This window comes from Eutrigla gurnardus, assembly GCF_963514095.1.
Source record: "Eutrigla gurnardus genome assembly, chromosome: 1".
Classification (NCBI taxonomy): Eukaryota; Metazoa; Chordata; class Actinopteri; order Perciformes; family Triglidae; genus Eutrigla; species Eutrigla gurnardus.
In genome coordinates, this window is record NC_139915.1 from 23,228,081 (window position 1) to 23,251,179 (window position 23,099).

General features: G+C 38.7%; 1 protein-coding gene across 4 annotated transcripts; it reads left to right on the forward strand.

Annotated features, from left to right (window-relative positions):
- Nucleotides 1-11,749: 11,749 nt before the first annotated feature.
- On the forward strand, nucleotides 11,750-16,373 carry isl2b (ISL LIM homeobox 2b). 4 transcript variants are annotated; one of them, XM_084005280.1, is made up of 6 exons: nucleotides 11,750-11,903; nucleotides 12,296-12,485; nucleotides 12,805-13,067; nucleotides 14,188-14,483; nucleotides 15,053-15,170; nucleotides 15,513-16,366. In XM_084005280.1, the coding sequence occupies exons 1-6, from the start codon at nucleotides 11,846-11,848 to the stop codon at nucleotides 15,524-15,526; spliced, it is 939 nt and encodes a 312-aa protein (XP_083861406.1). In that variant the 5' UTR covers nucleotides 11,750-11,845; the 3' UTR covers nucleotides 15,527-16,366. The 4 variants fall into 4 exon arrangements, with proteins under 4 accessions (XP_083861406.1, XP_083861405.1, XP_083861404.1 ...); XM_084005279.1 differs by having other exon boundaries at nucleotides 14,188-14,471; nucleotides 15,053-15,220; nucleotides 15,513-16,363; XM_084005278.1 differs by having other exon boundaries at nucleotides 15,053-15,220; nucleotides 15,513-16,315.
- Nucleotides 16,374-23,099: the final 6,726 nt, after the last annotated feature.

Here is a 23,099-nt window from a genome sequence, read left to right on the forward strand (position 1 = left end):
TGTACGTCCAGGCGTCGCCACATTGAAAATTTAAATGTATTATGCACCTTTAGATTTTTAGAACTATAGTTACTTTTTATATGGGTATAATAGGTTATTTGTATCAGTCTTATTTAATTCATTTGTAAATGACAGTGCATATGGGGGGGATACTAATAAAATAATGTTCTGGTTCACAGAAAACTATTATCAGTGTAAGTTTATAAGGATTCCGAGTGCAGCTCTTTTTTAGAGAGAAAAGACTGCTGGCTCCTCCCCCTGAGTAACTGATGAGATGCCTTGACACTTAATTTGAATGACCCTGACAAAAGGACTTTCTCTATAGACAATGGACTGGATTGGAAACAATACATCAAACTACAATGTTTAATAATGGTTTGTGCAGCCCAAAAACTGCATCTTAATCCCAAAATAATTACTGTGCAAACTGCCAGTGTCCTCTTTTCTGGCACTGACTTTTCTATTTCATTGTTTAATGACTATAAGAAGTGTATTTACATTGATGGGACATTGGAGGACATTTCTCATTTATGCACATGTGGGGCGGAGATGCCAAACTGAGAGAAAATGACTGTGTCTTTATTATTAAGATATGAAATTCAGAGGTTTAGACATGTTTTTTTTTCATGTTGAAAAATTAAGCAGCACATAGAGGCCCTAAACGTTAAAATGGATGCTATTGGATCTGACCTACGCTCGTCCACGGATGGGCTGCTTATTTAAGTGACATTAACCTCAATTCCATCCTAGTTTCCCTCATGCTGATGGGCAATAGACAATAGTAGTGGAGTGTAAAGAGGCTACATATTATTTACAGATAATACAGAGATGAATTAATCTACAACGTCTTTCTATAATACAAGAATGGGTTTAAACTTTATTTCAACATGGATCAGTATTATGTTCATGTTCTTTTAAAGCTTGGAAGTTATAGTGTAATTGTGACAAATTAAAAAGTTTTCAAAGCTTGAATCATCCCTCAAACTGCCTGAAAATAGAATACAGTAAATTAAAGAAAATTAAATCAAATCTTAACTAACTTTTATTCCACTATATAATATTACTTCAAACCATTTAAATCACCAGGTTGATAACACTGGTGATGACATGTATAGCCTTCAGCTGTGTGTGTGCTTTAAATAAATAAAAATAAGCCAACATATATATTTATAAACTTAATTTGTAACCTTCTAGATAGACCCTTCACATCAATTTTGTTTACAAAAACAACAATGTTTATCGCATGCTACGGAACAAATAAATAAATAATGATCAGCTTGGCTCTAGACACACAGGGCTGTCTTGATATTAATGCCTAAGTGGAGGTGCTGTGCCTCTAATCTGACCCCCTTCCAGCTCAATCGGCCATGTAAAAGAGGTGATAACTCGTTTGGGTCACCCTGAGCAGCATCTACCACTGACGAAGCTAAATAACTTGCATGTTAAAAACTGTGAATAACTGTAAAAATGTGGGGAAAAAACATGATGCCGAATACCTAAGCGCTATGACAAAAGAGAAAAATGAAGGTGTACTTAAATTATTCATATGAACCCAATTTGTCAATATGTATCATACCAGATCAGTCTGAGGTAAGTGTTCAATTTTGACAAGCAGACACTGAGCAGACCTTTAAGAGACACACAAAGAAGTAAATTGCTTTTGGGACCTCTCCGAAGAATCAAGAGGTGCAGTCCCTGTCACACTCACAGGAAGCTAAGTGAATTAACAGTGACCATTAGACACTTAATAATTAAAATGTTTTAATAATGGCACAGAGGGAGTAACTTCAACTGCATTAACATTACATGATCATTGTTGATTCATACAGACTCCTATAGAGTATGATAATGACCTCCTTTCTTCCTTACAATAAAGAAATGTGAATTAACCAAATATAACATTGTGATAATAGTGTCACTGTGAAAAGCTGAGCTAAATCTTAATTCTGACTTTCATGTTTACATTCAGTCAGAGCTGCTAAGGTCAAAAAGACATAAACTCTAAATGCTGTCATCAATTCAATTTGCTGTGGTCAGATTTTGTCACCACGAAAATGTTTCAAATGTGAACTGTGTCAGACGCTGAGACTTGACAAGTGGAGTTAAAATGAGGATTGAAATGATGGTGTCAAATATGGTGATAGTCGGAGCAAGGGGGGACTAAGGTGCCATTGCTCCCTGCAATTCAGTGTCATTGTATTCGACATACTTTGCTATGACTTGTTCATAACATTTTTCAACATGCTATACTATGACTTTTTTCCATTACTTTTTTGACATGATATATTATTACTTTTTTAGTGACTTTTTTCAACATACTATATAAATAACTTTTTTCATAATGTTTTTCAACATGCAATACTATGACTTTTTAGACATGCTACTGACTTTTTACTGACCTTTTTTGACATGCTATATTACTTTTTTCATTACTTTTTTCAACATCCTACACTATAACTTGATGATTTTATTTACTTTTTTCAACATGCTATACTATGACTTCTTTTTACTATTTTTTCGACATGCTATAGGCTACTATGGAGCCGAGGTGTGAGAAGTTAACTCAGTAAAGTCATACAAACAATAAGACCTCAAACAGAATGTTTGACTTAATTTATGTGACTTGTAAGTTATGAAAGAAGTTATTTTTGCTATATACATGCATAATTATTTTTTTTCATTCTTGAACTACAGCCTACTGCTTTGTCACAGATAAGTGTATTTTGCACTGACTAAGTAATTGGCAGAGACCAAAAACAGAGTAAATGGACTCACATTCACCATGTGGGCATAAACATGACCCCAAATTAATAGTAATAATGCTGTGTATCTTCTGGATTTGTAAATAGGCAGTTGTTTGCTAAAATTGCCATATTAGCTTAAAAATGTAATGATGTCAGTGTTGTTTCTGCTGCCTCCAGGTGGCCAAACAATGGTTATTTCAGGTTCAATGTTTAATCCCACTACCAAGTTTGATGTCTCCTTGAACAATGATGATGAGTTTGTATATTTTATGAAAATAACAACCTGGTACCCAACCAATTAAAATGAGCTGGTATTTATATGGAATTTGTTTTCAATAGCCTGTCCAAGAGACATTTACTGATTCAACACCTAAGTGGTTAGGTTCATGAACGTGATTTCTTTTGAAGTACGTGGAAGAGATTTTAAACGCTGCCATTTGGCACAGAACAGCTGGGTATATGTTGAAAAAGGCCAATCTCATTGAGAACAAACAGATGTGGGATGTGTGACTGCATTACTGTTGCGGTCTGACAGATTCAGAACATGTCTCATACAGGACACTCTTTGAAGAGGCTCTGAAGCAAGAGAAAAATACAAATAAATTATACATCATTCTTTAAAAAGCTTCTCAGGTTCTCTTTTTGAAACATATTTCTTAAGTGCACACGATCCAGAGGTTCGCTTGGTGGAAGAAATCCACTCAGGAGACTGTTGTCATGGCTACAGAAGATTTTTTTTGCATTAACATAAAAGAGCTTTCATACCCTCCCCTCAGATGCTTGTTATGCTACCTGGAATAAAAGTGGGTCAAACTGGAACTGGAAACAAGACCTACTGAGTGACCAAGCTCAATCACTTCAGTCCTCTTGAGACATAATATTAATTATTAAATCAGTTTTAGTGAATGTAAATCACATTTTTTAATTTGTTAATAAAGGGAACACTAGAAAACAAATTCATTAAAGCTAGAAACAAATTATTGAGTCTGATTTGACATGTGACGTACTCCATTTTTCTATGTTTTGCCAGAGGAAGAGGAAAAAAATTATTATGTTCTGTTATCGCTCCAGCACATGTTATAAGCAATCAGAAGATGACGTACACGCTAAGCTGATCATCTGATAAACATGAGGACACAACCGAGATAGTCCTCTGGGAGACAAGACACTACATCACTCTTTGCTCCAAAGAACTAAAAACAAATAATCTACACAACATCAGAATTAATTCAGAAATACAACATGTAAGTGTGTTATGCATGACTTGCTACATGAAGATTAAATTAGCAAACATTTTTTAGTAAAAAGCTCAACTCTTCAGGGAAATGGCTGCAACTGATTCAACGTGTTTCTAACTTGCATTGAAGCCACGTATTGAATTTCTTGCTTCTGCAACACATGCATAGACATCCTGACAAACGTTTACAATAACAAGATGTGAGTTCATTCGGAGTCAGTGAAAATGAATGATTCAAAAACCTAAAAAAGAAATCTCCTAACATAAACCTTTTCAATTTACTAAGAATTTTGAGTTTGGTCTTGTTATATTCTTAGTGCAATATACTGCATGTATATTAATGGGGGAATAAATAAAATAGGACTATAAAAAAACACTGACTTACATTACTGTTTTTCATTTGAGCCAGATTTGAGCCTTTGTTTCACAACAAAGGTTTGACAACTTCAATCACTTGTTGCTGGTTTTCGTGCCACTGAGTGGTTTTCTTCCAACCGAGTAGAGGGTGATGGGCTGGTTAAATGGTCCGTTTTATTTCCCCCCATATTTGATTTGTCTTCAAATCCTTGATAGCCTTGAAGTTGCAAACTAGTTTACTGCATAACCCACCAGATATTTGGCAGTGTTTCTGGCCATCGGCTGTCCTGAATCTGATAGCCTTCAACTCAGTAGCCTTGGCTAAATCACAACCACTGTCCCGGCCAGAGCTCAGGGTGTTTGCCAGCGCGTGCTGGGGCCCTGCAACATTTCCATCTGGCCTCTGGGGAGTCGCACATCAATTGCTCTCAGCTAAATGCACTCGCATATGAATATTTCAGCACAATTTAATGTTTCAGCTACAGCCCCAAAGGAGCAGAGCATCAATTTGTGAACACAGTTCTCCTGGAGTTAAAAGCTCGGCCGGATAATACAGTATGAAAGGCACTGTCAATCTAGAGGCCTTTTTTTCACTTGAGAGACGGAAAAAAAGCACACCCCTCTGCACATGGGCTGCATTTCGAAGTTTCCTCTGGAAAGAAGCCGACTGAGACAGAAGCAGGAAGCCTTTGGTTCACCAGAGCGACTGTGTGATTTGCCAAGCTTGGTCCGTTTTCCCAGAGCTCTGGTTGTCTGCCATTTGGTCTCCACATGCTCACACACACACACAGCTGGTGGAGGGAGCAGGTCAGGGAGTCGTGCACCTGCTGTCCTGTTAATAAAATATCCCAAAGTGATGGTGAAACCTCTTCATTCACACAGCAAAGCTTTCCTCAGGTGTGAGAACATGAGTGCTTGACAAAACAGGCACACAACTGAATTAATCAGCTGGTCAATAAGTGGAACACTATGAAGCACATCGTGAAGACAACATGACACTTAATTTGTTGTACAGCCAAGAATGCATACTGGTGATTTTCACAATTAATCAATTCATTGTTGGTCTATAAAATGTCAGAAACTAGTGAAAAATGCCAGCACAACTTCTAAATGACTGATAAATATAAATCTAATAATAAAACATATTTGTTTTCATTTTCTGTTCACTTTCGGTGTTTTACTGTGATCACAGGTGTGACACAAGAGGTGATAGCGTTGTTTTGACTGGTCCAAACAGAGGTGATTCTTTCCTCATTTATGTGACGCACCCTCTTGTGAAGCTGCTGATAAGCAACAAGACCGGCACGCTGCGCTGATGAGAGCCACCGATAATAAAATACAAGATGCGCATTTGTAAAATAAAACAGGCGACTGACAGTTACACTGAAAAGGTAATAATGGCACAGATTCTTCAGCCTAACAATGCAGAAATGCCCTGAGGCACCAATCAAAAATTAATACTAATTATCATGTGAATACTGCATTAACTTTGAACAATTATGAATTATAAATCTGCAACATGGTTCCCCTCTCAGAATGGCCTCGCTTGCATGAGGATGTGATTTTTCCTTTTTTGTTTTTTTTCACTGAGGCATTTTTTGAGGACTGTCACAAAATAGGCATACTGTCACTGTTGTGATAAATAAAAACACTTTATTGTGAAATACAGTATGTTGTAATTATGCACTAAATGTGAAACGTGACCTTTTTGTCCCTGAGGTAAATGATACAAAATGATTTGAGGAGATGTCTATTTACACATTTTTATTATCTTATAACCAGAGTACTTATATTAATTTCACTTTTGGCTGACTCTGGACATAAGTGTGGTCTCAAAGCACTTAAAGCTAACTCACTGTTAGTTCTGGTAAATCATTTAGAGCTCTAAAACAGTCATTTACTACATTTCAAGGGTTATAACTGACATTAGGCTGTTTGAATAAGACTGCTATAGTCATGTTTATGAATAGGTTGTCATCATTTTAGGGAATATTAGTACCCATATTCTTGTTTTTTCTCTGTCTCTGTGTTGTTAGCAGTTTGATTAAGTTATGATGAAGTATGTAATAGGCCTGTTGTATGTTATTACTGTCATTTAATTCAGATTGGATTATTTTATTTATATAATGATGTATTACATTTTAAATGTTGAATCCATAAATACATTGAGATGTTAATAAACTTTAAATTTGATATAAATTAAATATAAAAAATTAAATGTATAATTGTTGACATATTTGGGGGGAAATTACACTTGAAGTCTTTCAGTTTTTTCAGGTTTTCCAGTTATCAAAATAAATGAAAATACATCATTTCTGATCCTTTGGTGAGATGAAAACAAACTACACATGTGATTAATGACTTACAGAAAGCTACAGCAGCTCCACAAAATCAAGACACGTTCACTGCATTTAAATATAGATGACAATATAATAACACTCCACGTGCACAGAAAAAAATAAATCCATGCAAAAAGCACATGCAAACCTCACATGCTTACCAAGCCACATATAGTAGTACTGCAGGTCCTTGTGGCATTGTTGCCATGCTACATGCTAGTTAAAAGGCCAAACGTGAACAAATCAACTTGTGCACATGAACAAACTTCTGCTGAATATTGTTCCAAAATTGCCCTCAAAAAATGTTTTGTCAACTATGATATGGTGGACATCATATCAACAACAAAAAGTGGTTGACTCAAGACTGAAAGGAAATATGAAAATCCTAATATGTAGCCTATCCAAAATGACACATGCTCTTCATTTAAAAAGAAAGAAAAGAGGGAACGCGAAAAGCCACATGTTACCTCAAGATACCACTTTAGCACTGTGAGCTCAGGTGTGTAACTCCTGATTTAGAGCCATTAGGGAACTCCCACAGGAAAGGATGGGGAAACTGGGAATAGATAAATAAATAAAAGATAAAAATAATTCTTAATCTTAATTAAACAACAGCTAGACAATGATGGTCAATAAGAGCATTTGTATCATTTAATGAATGTGTTATTTAATTTAAAACAATGCTATAATCTATGTAATGTATGTGATGATTGGATGGACGATAAGTCTCTCTGGGATTGTTTTAAATAATTATTCAATTTGTTCACCCAAAAGTAATTTCCCATCTATCGAACCTGTTTTGAAAGTCATCTTATTTACGGACATAAATTGGTTGGAATTGTAATATATAAAATATTTGTACAAATGACAGAAAAAAAAACACTGTTCAATGGCAGCATGTCAACCATTTCTCCCCTTAAATAATACAATTACTCCACTGGACATAAACAAATTGGCACAACTTCAACTGAATCCATCCCGGGAAGTTCGAAGGGATCGGCATAGTAAATTACTTATAGGTCTGACAATAAAGGCAAAGAGCCATAGAACCCTAAAACATTCAAGAGATAACGAGTCACTGTGAAAAGTTCAGTAATGCGGCCCAGGAGAGCCCCCCTGGATTCCAAACAAGAACATTTTGCTCTTGCCAAAGTTTAAGTGGATGATTTCAGTCACACATATATATTTCATGAGGTTAATGGGCCCCATCAAATTGTGATTAGAGATTCTTCAGGGAGCCTTTTATGTTCGAGTGACAGCTAGAATGGCTGGGCTTGATCTGGCAGTCATTAACGGGTCGCAAACAACAATGTGACATCTCCTGTCGCTGTGTATCGATACCAAACGCTTGTAACCTTAGCCCTTGACCTGCAGCGTTAGCAAAAACAATAAGTGCGCATGATAATTTAGTGTACATTCAATGATTAATTCTTCCGCGGTGGCTATGCATTGTGGGAAATGCAATATAGAATTCAGAATGCATAAATAAGTCACGGCATCAAGATCAAAACTTTGCCAAAAGGTTCGGGTGATTAAGTGCACCACAATTAATGCATGCTTCTGCACAATAAATTGGGCTGCATCTATGATATATCAATATGATATGTTATCATAATATTGGTTTCTAACTTACCCTTGAGGGAAAAGTAGCAACGACAGAGAAGCAGATTTGCAACAAAGAACCTTGAGCAAATAGTCGGATGATGTTCACGTGGTATCAGTTTGGTTGGTGTGCCTTCCCTTTGTCCTCTTTACATTTTTAGTGTTTCCATGGTCCTGAAAAGGTGTGTTGGGCTTTGACCTCATGTCTGAAATAGCAGCCACATCCAGCTTAGCAGACACTCTGGGGAATCTGTAAAGGGAAACACAACATGTTTATTTAGGCTTATGATACAAAAAAACCCACAGATCTTTGTTGAAAGTGATTGAGACTATAAAAGGTAAAGTAATGGTTACAGTGTTCTCAGGGCAGGTTGAAAAGGTTACATAAAAGCATAAAAGAGGTAATACTCTTCCTATTTTTAAAATGATCTGCAACAAATTTATTTTATATTCAAGCCACTTTCACTGTCAGAACAAAGAGTGGCTTGACTACGATATCACTCCCTCTGAGAATCACCGTACCTATAGTGTCAATTTAAGTGACTGATGCAAGTTAGTCGGTCACATTGAATTAATCGCATGCACCTCGTTCCGTTGCTAAACACAGTAAAGTCTAGAAATAAAGATCAATATGAGCTGTATTAAAATACCTAAGATTTAATTTAATGCATCCTAATTCAATTGAAATACCATTAGATGTACAAGCTGACAGTTCTATTAAACAATTACAGACTGCAGGATGAAGTCACTCATTAAAAAGAAATAACTTTCAGATGCATTAGAACAATGAGACAAAACAGAGTCGCAAAATCCGATATGCATAATATAATATCTGCTTTTTTATGCATGCCCAAACACTCTGTTGCAGAGAATTATTCAACAGAGTGAGTCTGGATTGACTAAATTGGATTTTGAGCAGATTATTTTCAGTAGCCAATAACTTTGACAACTTGTATTTTTTGTCTCATGGTATTTAGCAAACTTTTCCATATTTGCGACTGTATTTTTAAATGATACATTTGATTATGTTGTCTTTTGAACCAGGACAACATGAATTTTTTTTTTACATGAATTCTTCTCTGACAAAAAAAAACATGAAATACCAAGTAGAAGGCCTGGGTATGTCATGTTGCACCACCATCGTCTTGACCCCACTTGGTCATCTCTCTCAAAAGAAAATAAGAGCACTTCCTGTCCTTTTCCATACAACATCAGTGAAGTTATCCATGTTAAGCCCATGAAGCACCTTCATGTCTGCTGTGTAGTTCAAGTATCAGTTTTTCTTTGTGCATTAGGACACTTTATTTTTACAATGATGGATTACATCCTCTGTAAGCTATTTTTGATGTCTTTAGAAGAAGAAGAAGAAAAACATACGGGAAGCCTGCAACAACACACACAGCCAGGGGATACAGGAGTTAACACGTCTTTGTAAATCACCAGAGTCCTTGAATCCGCATGGATCAGTGAGGGCAGGCAGGTATTCTTTGTATTCCTGCTGTTAGTTTAAGGTCTTGTTAAAATAATGCAGGCCTACAATTGGCGCCAGCTATCGTGCATGACACCGTACATCTCCATCCACCTTGCTGTCAGCAGAGATGGCATTCAGTAGAATAGTAGTCACTCTGATAGCTACTGAAAAACCCTAGTTTGCGCCTCAACTCACCTGTAAGGCAGTGTTGAGGGATAAAAGACCAACCAATTTGACCCTACAATAACACAGCCACGCAGGTTACCATCACCTCATTCTTGTAGCAAAATAACCACATTAACAGACACATTTACATTTACATTTAGGTCATTTAGCAGACGCTTTTGTCCAAAGCGACTTACAATAAGTACATTTGTCAAAAGAAGGAAACAAGGAAACCACAACGAATCATTGCCGATAAAGTAAGAGCTAAAAGTAGAACAAGACACTGCCATGACAGACTTACATATTCAATCATATGTCCATATAGCTCTTCTCACCATTTCCCCCAAACTCCTTCTCTGACGTAATATATGCTTGTCAAGTCGGCCAGTGAGCAAACTCAAGTTGTAATCAGGAACAGTCCAGTGAACGTGCTGGGCTTTCAAAATAAGCGTCATTATTTAAGGCAGGTACGCTTCAGTCTATTAGCACAGCAAGGGTTTGTTGGTTTAACCCTCAAGAGAGGAAATTAGGGAGAAGAGAGATACAGAATTAAAAAAATCTCTTTTAGTTTCTAAAAGAGATTTCTAATTCGCATTTAGACCAGAATATTGGTAATTTCGTCGTTGTTTGAGATGCTTGCCAACGGCAAAACTGGCAAGTGCAGGAGAAGCTTGAAAATGACTCGTGCAACAGAGGATACAAGGCTGTGTTTGTTTGGTTTAACTGCATGATGAAGGAGGAAAAGAAACAAGAATATTGTGTTTGAACAGAGACACAGCAAACAGTGGCATTGTTAAACTGTTTGTTTTGTCCATTCAAACGCAAACGGAAATGCACAATTTACAACAATACAACTTTGTGAATCTAATTATTGAACCCAAATTGTATCTTATACATACATATTGATATAATTATGTTTCAGAGTAATTGCTTGTGTGTGTCTGTGTGGAATACAGATTTCCATTAAGACTTAAATTTGATACAGTCTATGTTTGCAGGAAGGACTTTTTAGTTAAGATCTTTAGTTTTCAGGCTCGTGCATAGATAGACAGATAGCCATAGATTGAATTAAAGTCCAATCTGCTGTGTAAATGCAGTACTGCTTTTCCTCCAATAGATGGCCTCGTTCTCGAGTAGATGAGCAACCTGGAGAAGAGACTTGTCAACTGACCTCAGATCCTCCTCAATTTATGTAAAAAAGAAAAAAGACATTTCAGCATTGATGTTTTTGGTCGACTGTTTATTGAAGAAAAAAAACCTCGGAGGCAAATAAAATGCTTTGCCTCCAACAGTCAATGTAGCCTTTGTATTCTCAAGAAATATAATTTTCCCATCATGACATCGGAAATGTTTTTTGTTTTTGTAGGTCCAAGACATACAGAACAGCTCAAATCCAAACTATGGGAAGTAATATTCCGTATCAGGTGAACAAGATGAAAAGGTGATATATTAGCTGTATAAAACTGTGTAGTTTAACAATCTAGACATGCAATAATTTGTGTTGTGGACCAAATAATAACCTTGTAGGCTAATATATGTCTCGTCAATAATCAGCAACAACAACAAAAAAAACGTTAAAACTTAAAAAAACTGTTTTCTAACTCTGAACAAACAAAACAAAAAAACAAAAACAAAAAAATCGATAATCTTTGCTTCTGTCAAACATCAATATACACTAGATTTATTTTTAATTTGTATTGAGAAAAAGAGAGATGAAATAGGCCGATTGGAGAGTCCACTGTTGACGCCATGACGTCAGACCAGCAGCGTGTGGGACCCTGCAGCACCCCCCCTCTTCCCTTTCCCCTCCCCGCCTCCCCCTTCACCCTCCCAGTCCGGAGAGACGCACGTTATCAGGGAGTCAGCCGAAGGGCCAGTCATCTCCTCACATCTTTTCTGCATCTACCACAATCCCCTTTATCCGTCCTGTATGGTGGATATTATTTTCAGCTCTTCTTTCTTGGGTGATATGGGGGATCATTCCAAAAGTAAGTAAGCTAAACTGCTCGGTGGACTTTTTAAGTGGCAAGATTTTTTTTGTTGCTTTTCGTCGCGGTGGCATTATGGGCTGCGCGATATATTGAGCATTGCAGCGATTACTAAAGTTATTTTCTTAATGATGCAACGGGGTGTAGTCGCCTGTCCTGTATTAGAAATTAAACAATTCAATGTTTTTCTTGACGAATGCAAGCGAAGTCTTCTTCTTGTTACATAAAACCAAGACTTGTCCAGTCTGCAAAATACAGGAATTCCCTGCAAAACCGAGACATCTTTAAAATTTGGAGAGAAAAAAAGAAGAAATTATGCCGCAGTTGTTTGTGATCGTGTGCTTGTGTGGCTGCATTTTCACTCTGTGTTACAATGATGTGGCTCTTTGCAGAGAAGCCAGGATTTGCGATGTGTGTAGGATGTGGAAGCCAGATCCATGACCAGTACATACTGAGAGTCTCTCCCGACCTGGAGTGGCACGCAGCCTGCCTGAAGTGCGCAGAGTGCAGCCAGTACTTGGATGAGACCTGCACTTGTTTCGTCCGGGACGGCAAAACCTATTGCAAAAGAGATTATGTAAGGTAGGAGTTTGGGAAATATTATGCCTAATCGCAACAAATGTAAAAGTTAAACGTATTTTAAATACGATGATAATTTATATCACGAAGAGGTCAAACCATGTTCAAAAGAGGAGTCATTCACACATTAAAAAATAGCAATATTACAAAAAATAAAAAAACACACTCCGCGATGTTGTTGTTACCCATTCAAATTAGAATTAAATTAGAGCATAACAACATTTACACTCAACTCTGACTTGTCATTCTATTGCTTTCTTCGTTGTTATTTTTTCTTCCTAGATTTTTTTATTCTCTGACCATTTCTCCCCCAATTTCCCAGGCTGTTTGGAATAAAATGCGCAAAATGCAACCTGGGATTCAGCAGCAGCGATTTGGTGATGAGAGCCCGGGATAACGTGTATCACATCGAGTGTTTTCGGTGCTCGGTGTGCAGCAGGCAGCTGCTGCCGGGAGACGAGTTCTCCCTGCGGGAAGACGAGCTGCTGTGCCGGGCGGACCACAGCCTGCTGCTGGAGAGGAGCTCCGCGGGAAGCCCCATCAGCCCCGGACACATCCACTCCAACAGACCGCTGCATCTGGCAGGTCGGATTATTATTAATGCCATTACTGCCAAACTAAAACATTATATTTATGGTATTTTGGGGGGAATTTATTTCCAAATTAGACAGCAGATTTTATATTATTATTATTTGTTTTATTTGTACCTAATGGACTTCGAATAACACTCTCCATGATGAAAAGGCCCGCCGTTTGGAAAACATGTATGAAATAAATTCTCATACTTTACAACTCAGCACATAAAACGTTTTGGAAAACTGCTCGAGTGTAGAAAAACGAAATGAAAAATCAATATAGGGTCAAGGATTAGTGTTATTTTGTTGTCCTGCTTTAACATCCAGATCATTTGTTTTGTGGTTGTCGGGCTTGGTGTGCGCGCTCGTGTGTGTGCGCGCGTGTAAAGTGTGCGCTGCGACCTTTCTTCACGCTAATTTCATAATTGATCTCATTAGCGCTAGCCTGCTCTGTTACCATTATCTGAATAATCTGGTAGGCCTATCGGAGTCGCGACTGTGGCGTTGTGCACGTGCGTGCGTCCGTGCGCGTGTTTGCAGAGCTGTCATCCTGAGGGTGCCTGCCAACAGAAACAGAACAAAGCAAATATGTGAATAACGTTCACCAACTTCCTGCTTCAAAGCGCTCAATTCAAAATCCACATTATATATGCTAGCCTATATATTTCAGGCCAGTGCAGTGACACCAGGAGGATTTCATATTTCAACTGCGGCCGAGAGATGCGGTGAAAAAAAAAAAATGAATAATGATTATTATAGGCTGACAACAGACAGCGATGCTGCGCGATGGTTTCACTGCAAAACGTAAACGGTTTCACGCGAACGCCGTTCATCTCCAGAATTTCTGTTTCATGTCCATGCAAGATGTAAATTTATATTTTTTGACACCTATACCAAAAACATCAATAGTTTGATTCATCTTCAAGAATATTAAATGTTTGATTTGGTTTTGGTTTAACCTCGCAGACATTTAAAGACTAAAAATTAATGTTGATAAAAAAAATTAAAAAAAAAACACAATAGATGTAAAAGGCAAACCAGTGGTGGCTGAGATGAACGGGCTTGCTGTGTAATATGAGGCCTTTCTACGGTTTCTCACGCTCGCTTTTCCTCCCCTCCGTCCTCTGCAGACCCGGTCACGGTGCGGCAGGCCCCGCATCGGAACCACGTCCACAAGCAGTCGGAGAAGACGACGCGGGTCAGGACGGTGCTGAACGAGAAGCAGCTGCACACGTTGCGGACCTGCTACAACGCGAACCCGAGGCCGGACGCGCTGATGAAGGAGCAGCTGGTGGAGATGACCGGCCTGAGCCCCAGGGTGATTCGGGTCTGGTTCCAGAACAAGCGCTGCAAAGACAAGAAGAAGTCCATCCTGATGAAGCAGCTCCAGCAACAGCACCACAGTGATAAGACTGTAAGCATCTTCGTAAGTCGGACCCCTTCATTACTACAAATGCATTCAATTCATGTGTAATTTCTATGTAAATGAAGAAAGAACCGCAAACAGATGCAACCTTAAACTTGTGTTTTCTATTTGCCAATATTATGACATTATCTCAACCACTATCAATCACTTTCAGCTTTAGTCTTCTTTTCAAAAATGGCGTTTTTTTTTGTTTACTTACACTATGGCACAGCCGCTCCAGTTGGCTCCATCGCTATTCTGTATTCAAACTTTAAGCCAATGAATAATGAATCAACTGCTTTGGCTTCAGTTGCTTGACCCGAAAGATAAAAACATCCTCTGTAAACAGGCTCGGGCTACATCTCGGAAACATCTCTTGCTCTAACCCTGTAGTTCAATCTTTGCACCACAACAGGTATTTTTTTTTAGAGGGGGGAAAAATGTTATTCCAAATGTACAATTTTTCATAAACGACACCTGGAAATTTTGAAAAGGTGTTAGGTGTCATGAGGACAAATATTCAGTTATTTCAAAAGTGAAAGATGCCAGATGTGTGATGCTCATGCTGTTTTTTTACATGATTTTGGCAGAACCTGCAGGGTCTCACAGGGACGCCTCTTGTGGCCGGGAGTCCAATCCGACACGAGAGCTCTATGCAGGGAAACCCCGTGGAGGTCCAGACCTACCAGCCTCCATGGAAAGCCCTCAGTGAGTTCGCCCTGCAGAGCGACCTGGACCAGCCAGCCTTCCAACAACTGGTGTGTGTGTTCAGGACAGACTGAGTTAGATGTGCACACACAGACATGCATGCAGCAGAGCACAGCAGAACCTGTCTGTCTGTCCATCCGTAGCTAGCATACACAGAGTACATAAACAGTCATGTGTAAACACACACACACACACGCACACACCATCATCATCATCATCATCATCGTATCTCCAAGTCAGCAAAGTCAGGGGAGCTGAACTATGATGCTTTTACAGCCAGGTTTTTCAAAATAAAAGCCTGAGAATGCCACATACTTTGACACTTGGTTTCTGTCCGTTCAGGTGTCTTTCTCTGAGTCGGGCTCTCTTGGAAACTCATCTGGCAGTGACGTGACTTCCTTGTCCTCTCAGTTACCGGACACCCCCAACAGTATGGTACCCAGCCCGGTGGAGACGTGAAACTAGGCCCCTCAGACCCGTTGCCCCCCCTCCCCCCTCCTGCAAGGACAATTGCAGCATGATCCCGGTCCCCTGCATGTGACCAGCTCATCACATCGCCCAAACTACAGAGGAGAGTGGTTTTCTTTTGTTTTTTTTTTATCATGGAGGAAATGGAACCAAGAAAGAACCAAATGACTCCGAGTTTTTTTTTTTTTTTGTGGAGCTTTCACTGACAAAAAAACAAAACAAAAAAACAACCAACTAAGCAGAACAATTGTTGCATGACTTGAGATGGAGAAAGATGATGTACAGAAGACCTCCTGGTGGATATACTACAACAAACCTTCCCTCAAAAGCAAGTTGGAAACATTTCCATGTCGAAAACAGATGGACGTTCTGTGATTTAATTGTGATCATCATACTGTGTCTTGTTTCTTCAACATGAGAACTTTTTGATACATTTATTGCGTTGTCGAGTCCGGTTGACTCTTTGTCTTAAAGGTCAGAGCATGATAATCTGCTAATTATTCGTGTTGTAAAATACTTTATCTTAAGGGCAGGTTGTTTGAGCTTCTCGAACAAAAAAAGTAAATTATTGTTATATTATTTATTGTTAGGTAAAGCGATTCGTAAAGGGATTATTAACTGATCAAAAATAAAAAAAACCCAACAGAACAAAGTGAATACATAACGTGTCTTGCTGACCAATCTTTGAACAGGCAGTTTTTTTTTTTACTACCTCCTTGGTCGCTTTTGCATTTGTCAGCCAGCATCGTGGGCTTATAATTGAATTAATTTGAAAATGCAGCTCTGAAATTAGCCATTTTTCATCTTTTATTGCAAAAAAAAAAAAAAGACGAGAAACGAATTGATTGCGTGGACCTAATTTAATTTAGTATCCTTGCGCTCTGACGGTGACAAAGTCATATTGACAGGCCAGATCCAAAGCGGCAACGCATCGTGACAGCGAGTCTGATTTGGGAAGCGTGCGACGAATACAAAGCTTATACGGTCAATGCGTTAAAAAAAGAAAAGAGACGTCAAACAAATCTTCATTCCATTTGCACCGAATATGTTGTTTGTCCTGTTCGACCTATCGAGTCGGCCTCTGGCTCTGTTGTCTTATCGTCCGCTTCCATCTGCGGTGTTTCCCCCCTTCGGTTATGGAGCAGGAATCGGCAAGTGGTCATTTACTATCTCGGGGGCAAAAACCTGCTGTAAATTGTGCTCAGTCCAGTTTCTCTAGTTGAGTCACAAGCTGGTCTAGACAGCGCGGAGGGATCGGCGACCTCTTATCTAGTCCTGGCATCACCTGCAAGCGATACACTGACTAAAGCCACAACAAACTAACTAAACACACACACACACACACACACACACACACACACACACACACACACTGAAGCCCCCTCGTATGTGAGGGGTGCAGAGCCTGTAAAAGGGTCACTTCTCCTCGGTTTATTTTCCTTCGGTGAATTGCGTTATTGCGCACGGGTCAGTCGAGATGACAGCTCGGGCTAAATGAAGTGACCTCCCTTACTGTGTGTGTGCAGGACATAACAAAGCTGCCATGAATGCGCTGAGAATCTGTGGCTGAACCTGTTTTTTTATGTTGTTTTTTTTACAGACGTAGGCTACGTATTTTTTTTTTTTTTAAGTGAGCACAGTATTCTCTATTTATTTCACGTTGTTTATTTATTCATTCTGCTGTTGAATGCTGTTCGTCATAGCAGGATTGGCTTTCACTTGTCTTCGATGCGCTTTTGCTGGTTTTAGACAAAAAAAAAATCAGAGAAAGCAAGAACATAATTCTTTATATTTAAATCTTGAAATTGAAAACAAATTTATTCTAGTGCATGGTTTTCCCCACCTGCTTTATTTGACCAAAACTGGACTCAATACTTTATGATTGCTGGTTGAATTTTGATTTATATATTTTTCGCTTTGAACATTTATCGAAAAAGTAAAAGAAAAAAAAAATCGTTCCGAGTACACTGACAGTGTCTTAATCGGAAGTTTGAATGACAAAAGACAGATAATAGATTTGTATTCGAGCTATTTCAAATAAGATCACTAAACAATGCGATCAGATTAAGATAACAGAGATAAGTGAAGAATAACAATGGCGTTTAAAGACAAGAATGCAGGCCTATTAACTGTCCTCTAGCAGCAAATTGTGAGGCCCTTATATGTTTCCAAAACAGCTAATGTACAGCGTAGATACTGTGCATATAACTCATGCCCCAAAGACTCACAGTAGATATAGAACCACATTAAAATAAAATATAATTTCAAATTAACAAGAAATGTCACTTGGTTTTATGTAAAAAATAAATAAATGAAATTGCATCAAAGGTGTCTTATGAAAGTTTTAAATAAATTAGAACAATTGTTGCAAGGGATTTACAACACCAAGATACAAAATATATTAACTTAAAAAAAAAAAAAGTCAAAATAATGTAGACAGCATTAAAATGCATATTTACAAGAAATTAACCTAAAAAAATATATAATTGGCAGTCTTTATGTTTTCCGCTTTGGCCGCTCGCAGCAGTGTGTTGCTCATCCAGAGCAGAGATCGCGTCCTCTGACACCCGCGAAATGACGCTCGAGGACCTGAAGGCCACGTGATCTCCTATCAAGTCTATGGGCGTTTCCCCTCAGCGCGTTAAACAAGAACCAAAACAAACATCGGTGATCCCTAAAACACACACACACACACACACACACACACACACACACACACACACACACACACACACACACACACACACACACAGCTCCGGCTACAGTCACTTCATTGGATCACTCTTTCCAATAATAATTGACCTGATTTTTACGCATCATGTTTGGGCCGAGAGCTTTCCACTGACCTGCACGCACATTATCTTTTTTATTATCTAATTTATTTCTCACGTTTTTGACCGAAACTCCTCCCCCCCCCCCAGACACACACATTATTTAGGATCAACTCTGCAACTGTCTGCATGTGTCAAGTTGCTTCGATGCAACTAGACGCTGTCAGAGGGAATGACACCGTATCATTAATGATTAAGCGGACCAGTCCATTTAAAGGTGTGATGTAATTCTCTAATTGGCGGAGGGCTGGACGTAATTAGATCATCCTGGGTGCTCGGAAGGACTGCAGCGCCACCCACGACCACGAGTCACCAAACGGTCATCGACAGACAGACACATGGGTCATTAATGTGTCCCTTAATCCGTGTATTTTTTTAGTATGTGGGAGTAAAGACAAATGCACATCGAAGACAATTGGCCCATTTGAGCATGCTGCTTTTCACAATTTCTTTTTTGTTTTCTCCCCAAACCAGGGGCATTTCAATTAGTGTTGACCATCATTTGATTGCAATTTAACATGATATTACAGTCATATATGATTTTATATTGTATATAACATGAGTTTAATTTAACAGCAGAACAATTACATATGAGTGGTCTATTTTGACCATTATTTTTCAGGTCTGGCTGAGACTTTCAACCCGCACCTTTTGGGAGAGAGGGAACCTATTGGTTAACGTGTGATGATGCCAGTGCACTTCAGTGGCATAATTCCCAGTTTATTATGTACAACTAGGTAAAAGTAATTCAGTGTAATACAATAGCCCTACAATAAAACCAAGCTTCACAAAGGCTATAATATTCATGTTTTATCCAAACTGTTTAACAGAGATGTTAAATTAACTTTTTGGCCGCTGCAAGTGTTCCTAATATTTTGTCCACCTCATATTTGCTGCCAATTAACCCTAACATCACAAACAGCAGCATTTAAAATAACAAAACATATGCATATTATACAGGAATATTTTTTAGTAGTATATTCAATTTTTCTTTCTTCTGCAGTTTCTGTGAGATCAGTTGAATCTCAATCTTATATTTGGGACAAAAAAAGGAAGAAAAGTAAATATTTAAACACGTTTTTTTTTCTTGATGAAAAATGTTCATAAATAAGACAACGTACACAGACGCATGGCTGTCATATTATATTTGAATCACCCATAACTGAATCTCAAAAGCTGAGTTGCTATTGGCAATTGTCAGTAAAGCATAACGCTTAACCAGCAGTGAAAAGAAAGGAATAAAAATCTAACTTTTTATGCCAAAATTACATGCATTCACCATTCACACGTATTTGCGTATTTTATTTTATTTCGAAGCATAGTAAATATTACTGGAGATAAGAGCATAGATTTTTTGACATCGTGAGAATTACATATTTAATAAAATTAAACATGTATTATTAATTTGAATCTTTAAAATATCCAAGGCAGCACACAAAAAATCCCATGGACAATCTGTATTCCCACATTGAACATATTCATATTTGAATAATTACAACATTGACATTTTAGTGCCACCATGAGGAAGGTTAGTTGTTGTGTGCGCAAGTTTTGTGATTTTTTATTGATAGGAATTTGAAGCTATCTGAAAAAGATAAACACAAACAATTTGTCTTCAATAAGTGTATTGTCTTTTAGACTTTTGACTTAGCATTACTGACAAACATTGAGTAAAAATAGGTGTGTGTGTTTGTGTGTGTGTGTGTGTGTGATTTCTGTGGAGGCTCTGTGAAAGTTTGCTACACTGTGACCTTGCTCCTCCAGTGGGGGCCACCAGCAGAGGAACTGCCGAGACGAACTTCCAAGTCCAAAACTCTCCAGGGAAGCATTCTGACAGGCTGACTTAATGCAGAGACGGAGCTGGGAGCATTTTCTCCTGCAAGAGAAAAAAGAAGGAGGGGTGGTGAGAGAAAGTGTTGCACAGTGAGTGGAGGCACATCAACAATGACTGGATGAGTGTGTCCCAATACACTTTAACATCAAAATCACACAATGTGACAAGGATAAGAGAAAATAAAGCTGTCCGTCAGATTAAGCCGGTCCTTTTGACAAAACAGGATGTTAAAAAATAAAAAATGAAACGCATTCAACTCATATAATCCACACAACACAGTCAAACAGAGCTTTGACTTCCATGTCTACGTCATGTGTGCTCTGTGTTTTCGCCACCTCTTGTCAGGTGTTTTTAATGGGAAATTTAAGGACCAATTTATCTCAGATGGCTAATGGCCAATTTAACATCTGGTGACAAGAATTTAATCTTCTCTACGCTTGGGTCACACTGATAATGAAAGGGCAGCGTCAACATCTATGTGCAGTATACCGGTATACTTGTGTACTATCGATCTCGGGGAACGAATGCTGCTTTTATGGGAAACTGACACAATGAGTAAATATCCACATATTATCCTTTAAACTTTTAAAAGCACGGGGCCAACAGGGGTGGAGGTATTTTAGAAAGCTGCATTAAAAAAAACAACAATATTGATTTTTTTTCCACACACACAAACCCCCCCACATTTTCTCTTTATCTTTTGTGTTGATGTATTTTGACCATTATCTTCTAGTCTAATCTAATAATCTAGTTTTTTTAAAGCCAGTTTTTTTTTACCTAGATGTAAAAAGAAAAGTGTATTTTAAGTGTAATGACCTCAAAACTTGCTCTACTGTACTTTAGGTGAACCTTCAAGGAGGAAGTTGCGACAGAAGCAGCTTCCCACCTGTATTACACAAAAGTTGAGGGTGTCTCAATTTAGGTGTGTGTGTGTGCACATCGAGGTATGGAGAGCAGACCTCAGGCTCACCTGGAACACACACAGAGAGCCACAATCAGCCTCCCTGGTCCCGCTGCTGAGACGATGTCAGTGCTCTGTAAATCACAGCGCCCCACCCACGCATAAATCTACGGCAAAAACAACACACCAACGCCCATTAGGAGGAGAGTGGAAGGCTGGAGCCGCCCCACTCAACAATGACTCGCTATAAAACACAATGAGGGTTCACCTGTACTTTGACAAGACCAAACTGTCATTAGTGGAACGAGGGAAGACAAACACGTGTCACTGGAAGCAAACAACGCGGTGGCGAGTGTGAGTCACTTAAGATGAGAAACGGCATCAAAAGGTTTCAGGGAGACACTCTGGCGTTCATCAGGTTCATATCAGTGTCAGTTCAGGAGTTCAAGAATGTTTTCAGGAAGTCTTTGTGTTTTAGATTTAGTGCTAAAGTTCAATTAACCTCCTGACTCATGAGTTAGGATGGAACCGAGACCAACTTTAATTATAGCATACGGAGCAGAAACTGAAATGTGAATGCTGTTGATATACGGCTCTTGTCGGCTGGAAACACTGTGAGTCAAAGGAGTCAAATTTTCACACGATTGAGGAAAATGAATTCTGGTGTCAATTGAAAACGTTTCATTCTTCCTCATTCTCTGAAACATACAGTAGTACATTGTTGTATATGATCTGTTAAAAAGGATGGGCATTTCTAATTATCCATAAGTGCATTAAATACAGTATATATATCTTTTTTTTATCTGTTAAAAGGTAGAAAGTTTAATGTACAGTATATACTGTAGAGCTCCAGGTTAACTTTCAATTTAGGAGGAAAAACAAAGCAAATCCTTTCCAATACAATAATGACATTGTGTCCAGTGCCACAGGAGTAGGCTAGTCTAGAACCACACACATGCTGTGACCAGTTCAAGAAATTGTCCACAACACTAAGGACGCACAAAGAGCAACACAAATGGTCCCGAGTCAGTGAGAGATAAAGAGAGTCAAATTAAAAAAAAGGGGTAGGGAGGGCTCTGCCTGCCAAATGCAGCGATCCCCTCGTCCTAAGCCGGTCCTGCCACTTTAAGAAATGAAGCAATATCATTAATGGAGGCCTCCGAGGGCTGACATCTTGCTCCAATTCACCAGTCCCCGTCCATCACACCATTACGGTGGGCCCAGCAGAATTAAAATCCAATCACTCCTCTGGCTAGTTTGATTAAGGAGGGCAACCGCACAAAGAAGGGGCTCTGACCCATTGTTGCCTCTGCCAGGGAGTCCCCAGAGGCTGGAGCAGGTTTCTGGTCCCATGCAGCACCCAGACAAGCCCTGGTCACTGCTGAAGCATCACAGTAATCTAGTGTGACGCCTCAGTGTTGAATGTCATTTTTAAGTCTTTCTGCAGACTGCAGTAGGCATGGTTTTGTACAGCAATGGTCAGATATGAACTTGCTGAATAGAACAAGGTTGTAGCAAACTGTAAATTGCAAGTTGGCCAAATATTGTTTATTGATGCAGGTGATCACATGATTAAACACAATATCCGTATTGTCATTTTTTAGGATTGTTTGTGTATATACACTGTAAATACGCTGGCTATAGACGCTTGGAGATAAAGGCGTTGTTTTATATTATGTAATCTCCTAATTGCAGAAGAGCTGTCCCTGCTTCTTATTCACATCGATGGTCGCTTGATAAAAGCCTTGTAGTAAATTTCAGTGTGCAGAGCGCTCCTCTTCCTATGGAGGCTTCTGGCATTCATCAACATTTTGGTCTTGAAATAGCGACGCTAAACTACTGATGGATTACCATAATGTTTGGATATTCAGGATTCCCAGAAGATACAATTTGAT

Coding starts and splice junctions, on each gene's coding strand:
- isl2b (XM_084005278.1), top strand. CDS start 11,846: ATGGTGGATATTATTTTCAGCTCTTCTTTCTTGGGTGATATGGGGGAT. Junction 12,486..12,804: donor TGCAAAAGAGATTATGTAAG/GTAGGAGTTTGG, acceptor CCAATTTCCCAG/GCTGTTTGGAATAAAATGCG. Junction 15,221..15,512: donor AGCCAGCCTTCCAACAACTG/GTGTGTGTGTTC, acceptor CTGTCCGTTCAG/GTGTCTTTCTCTGAGTCGGG.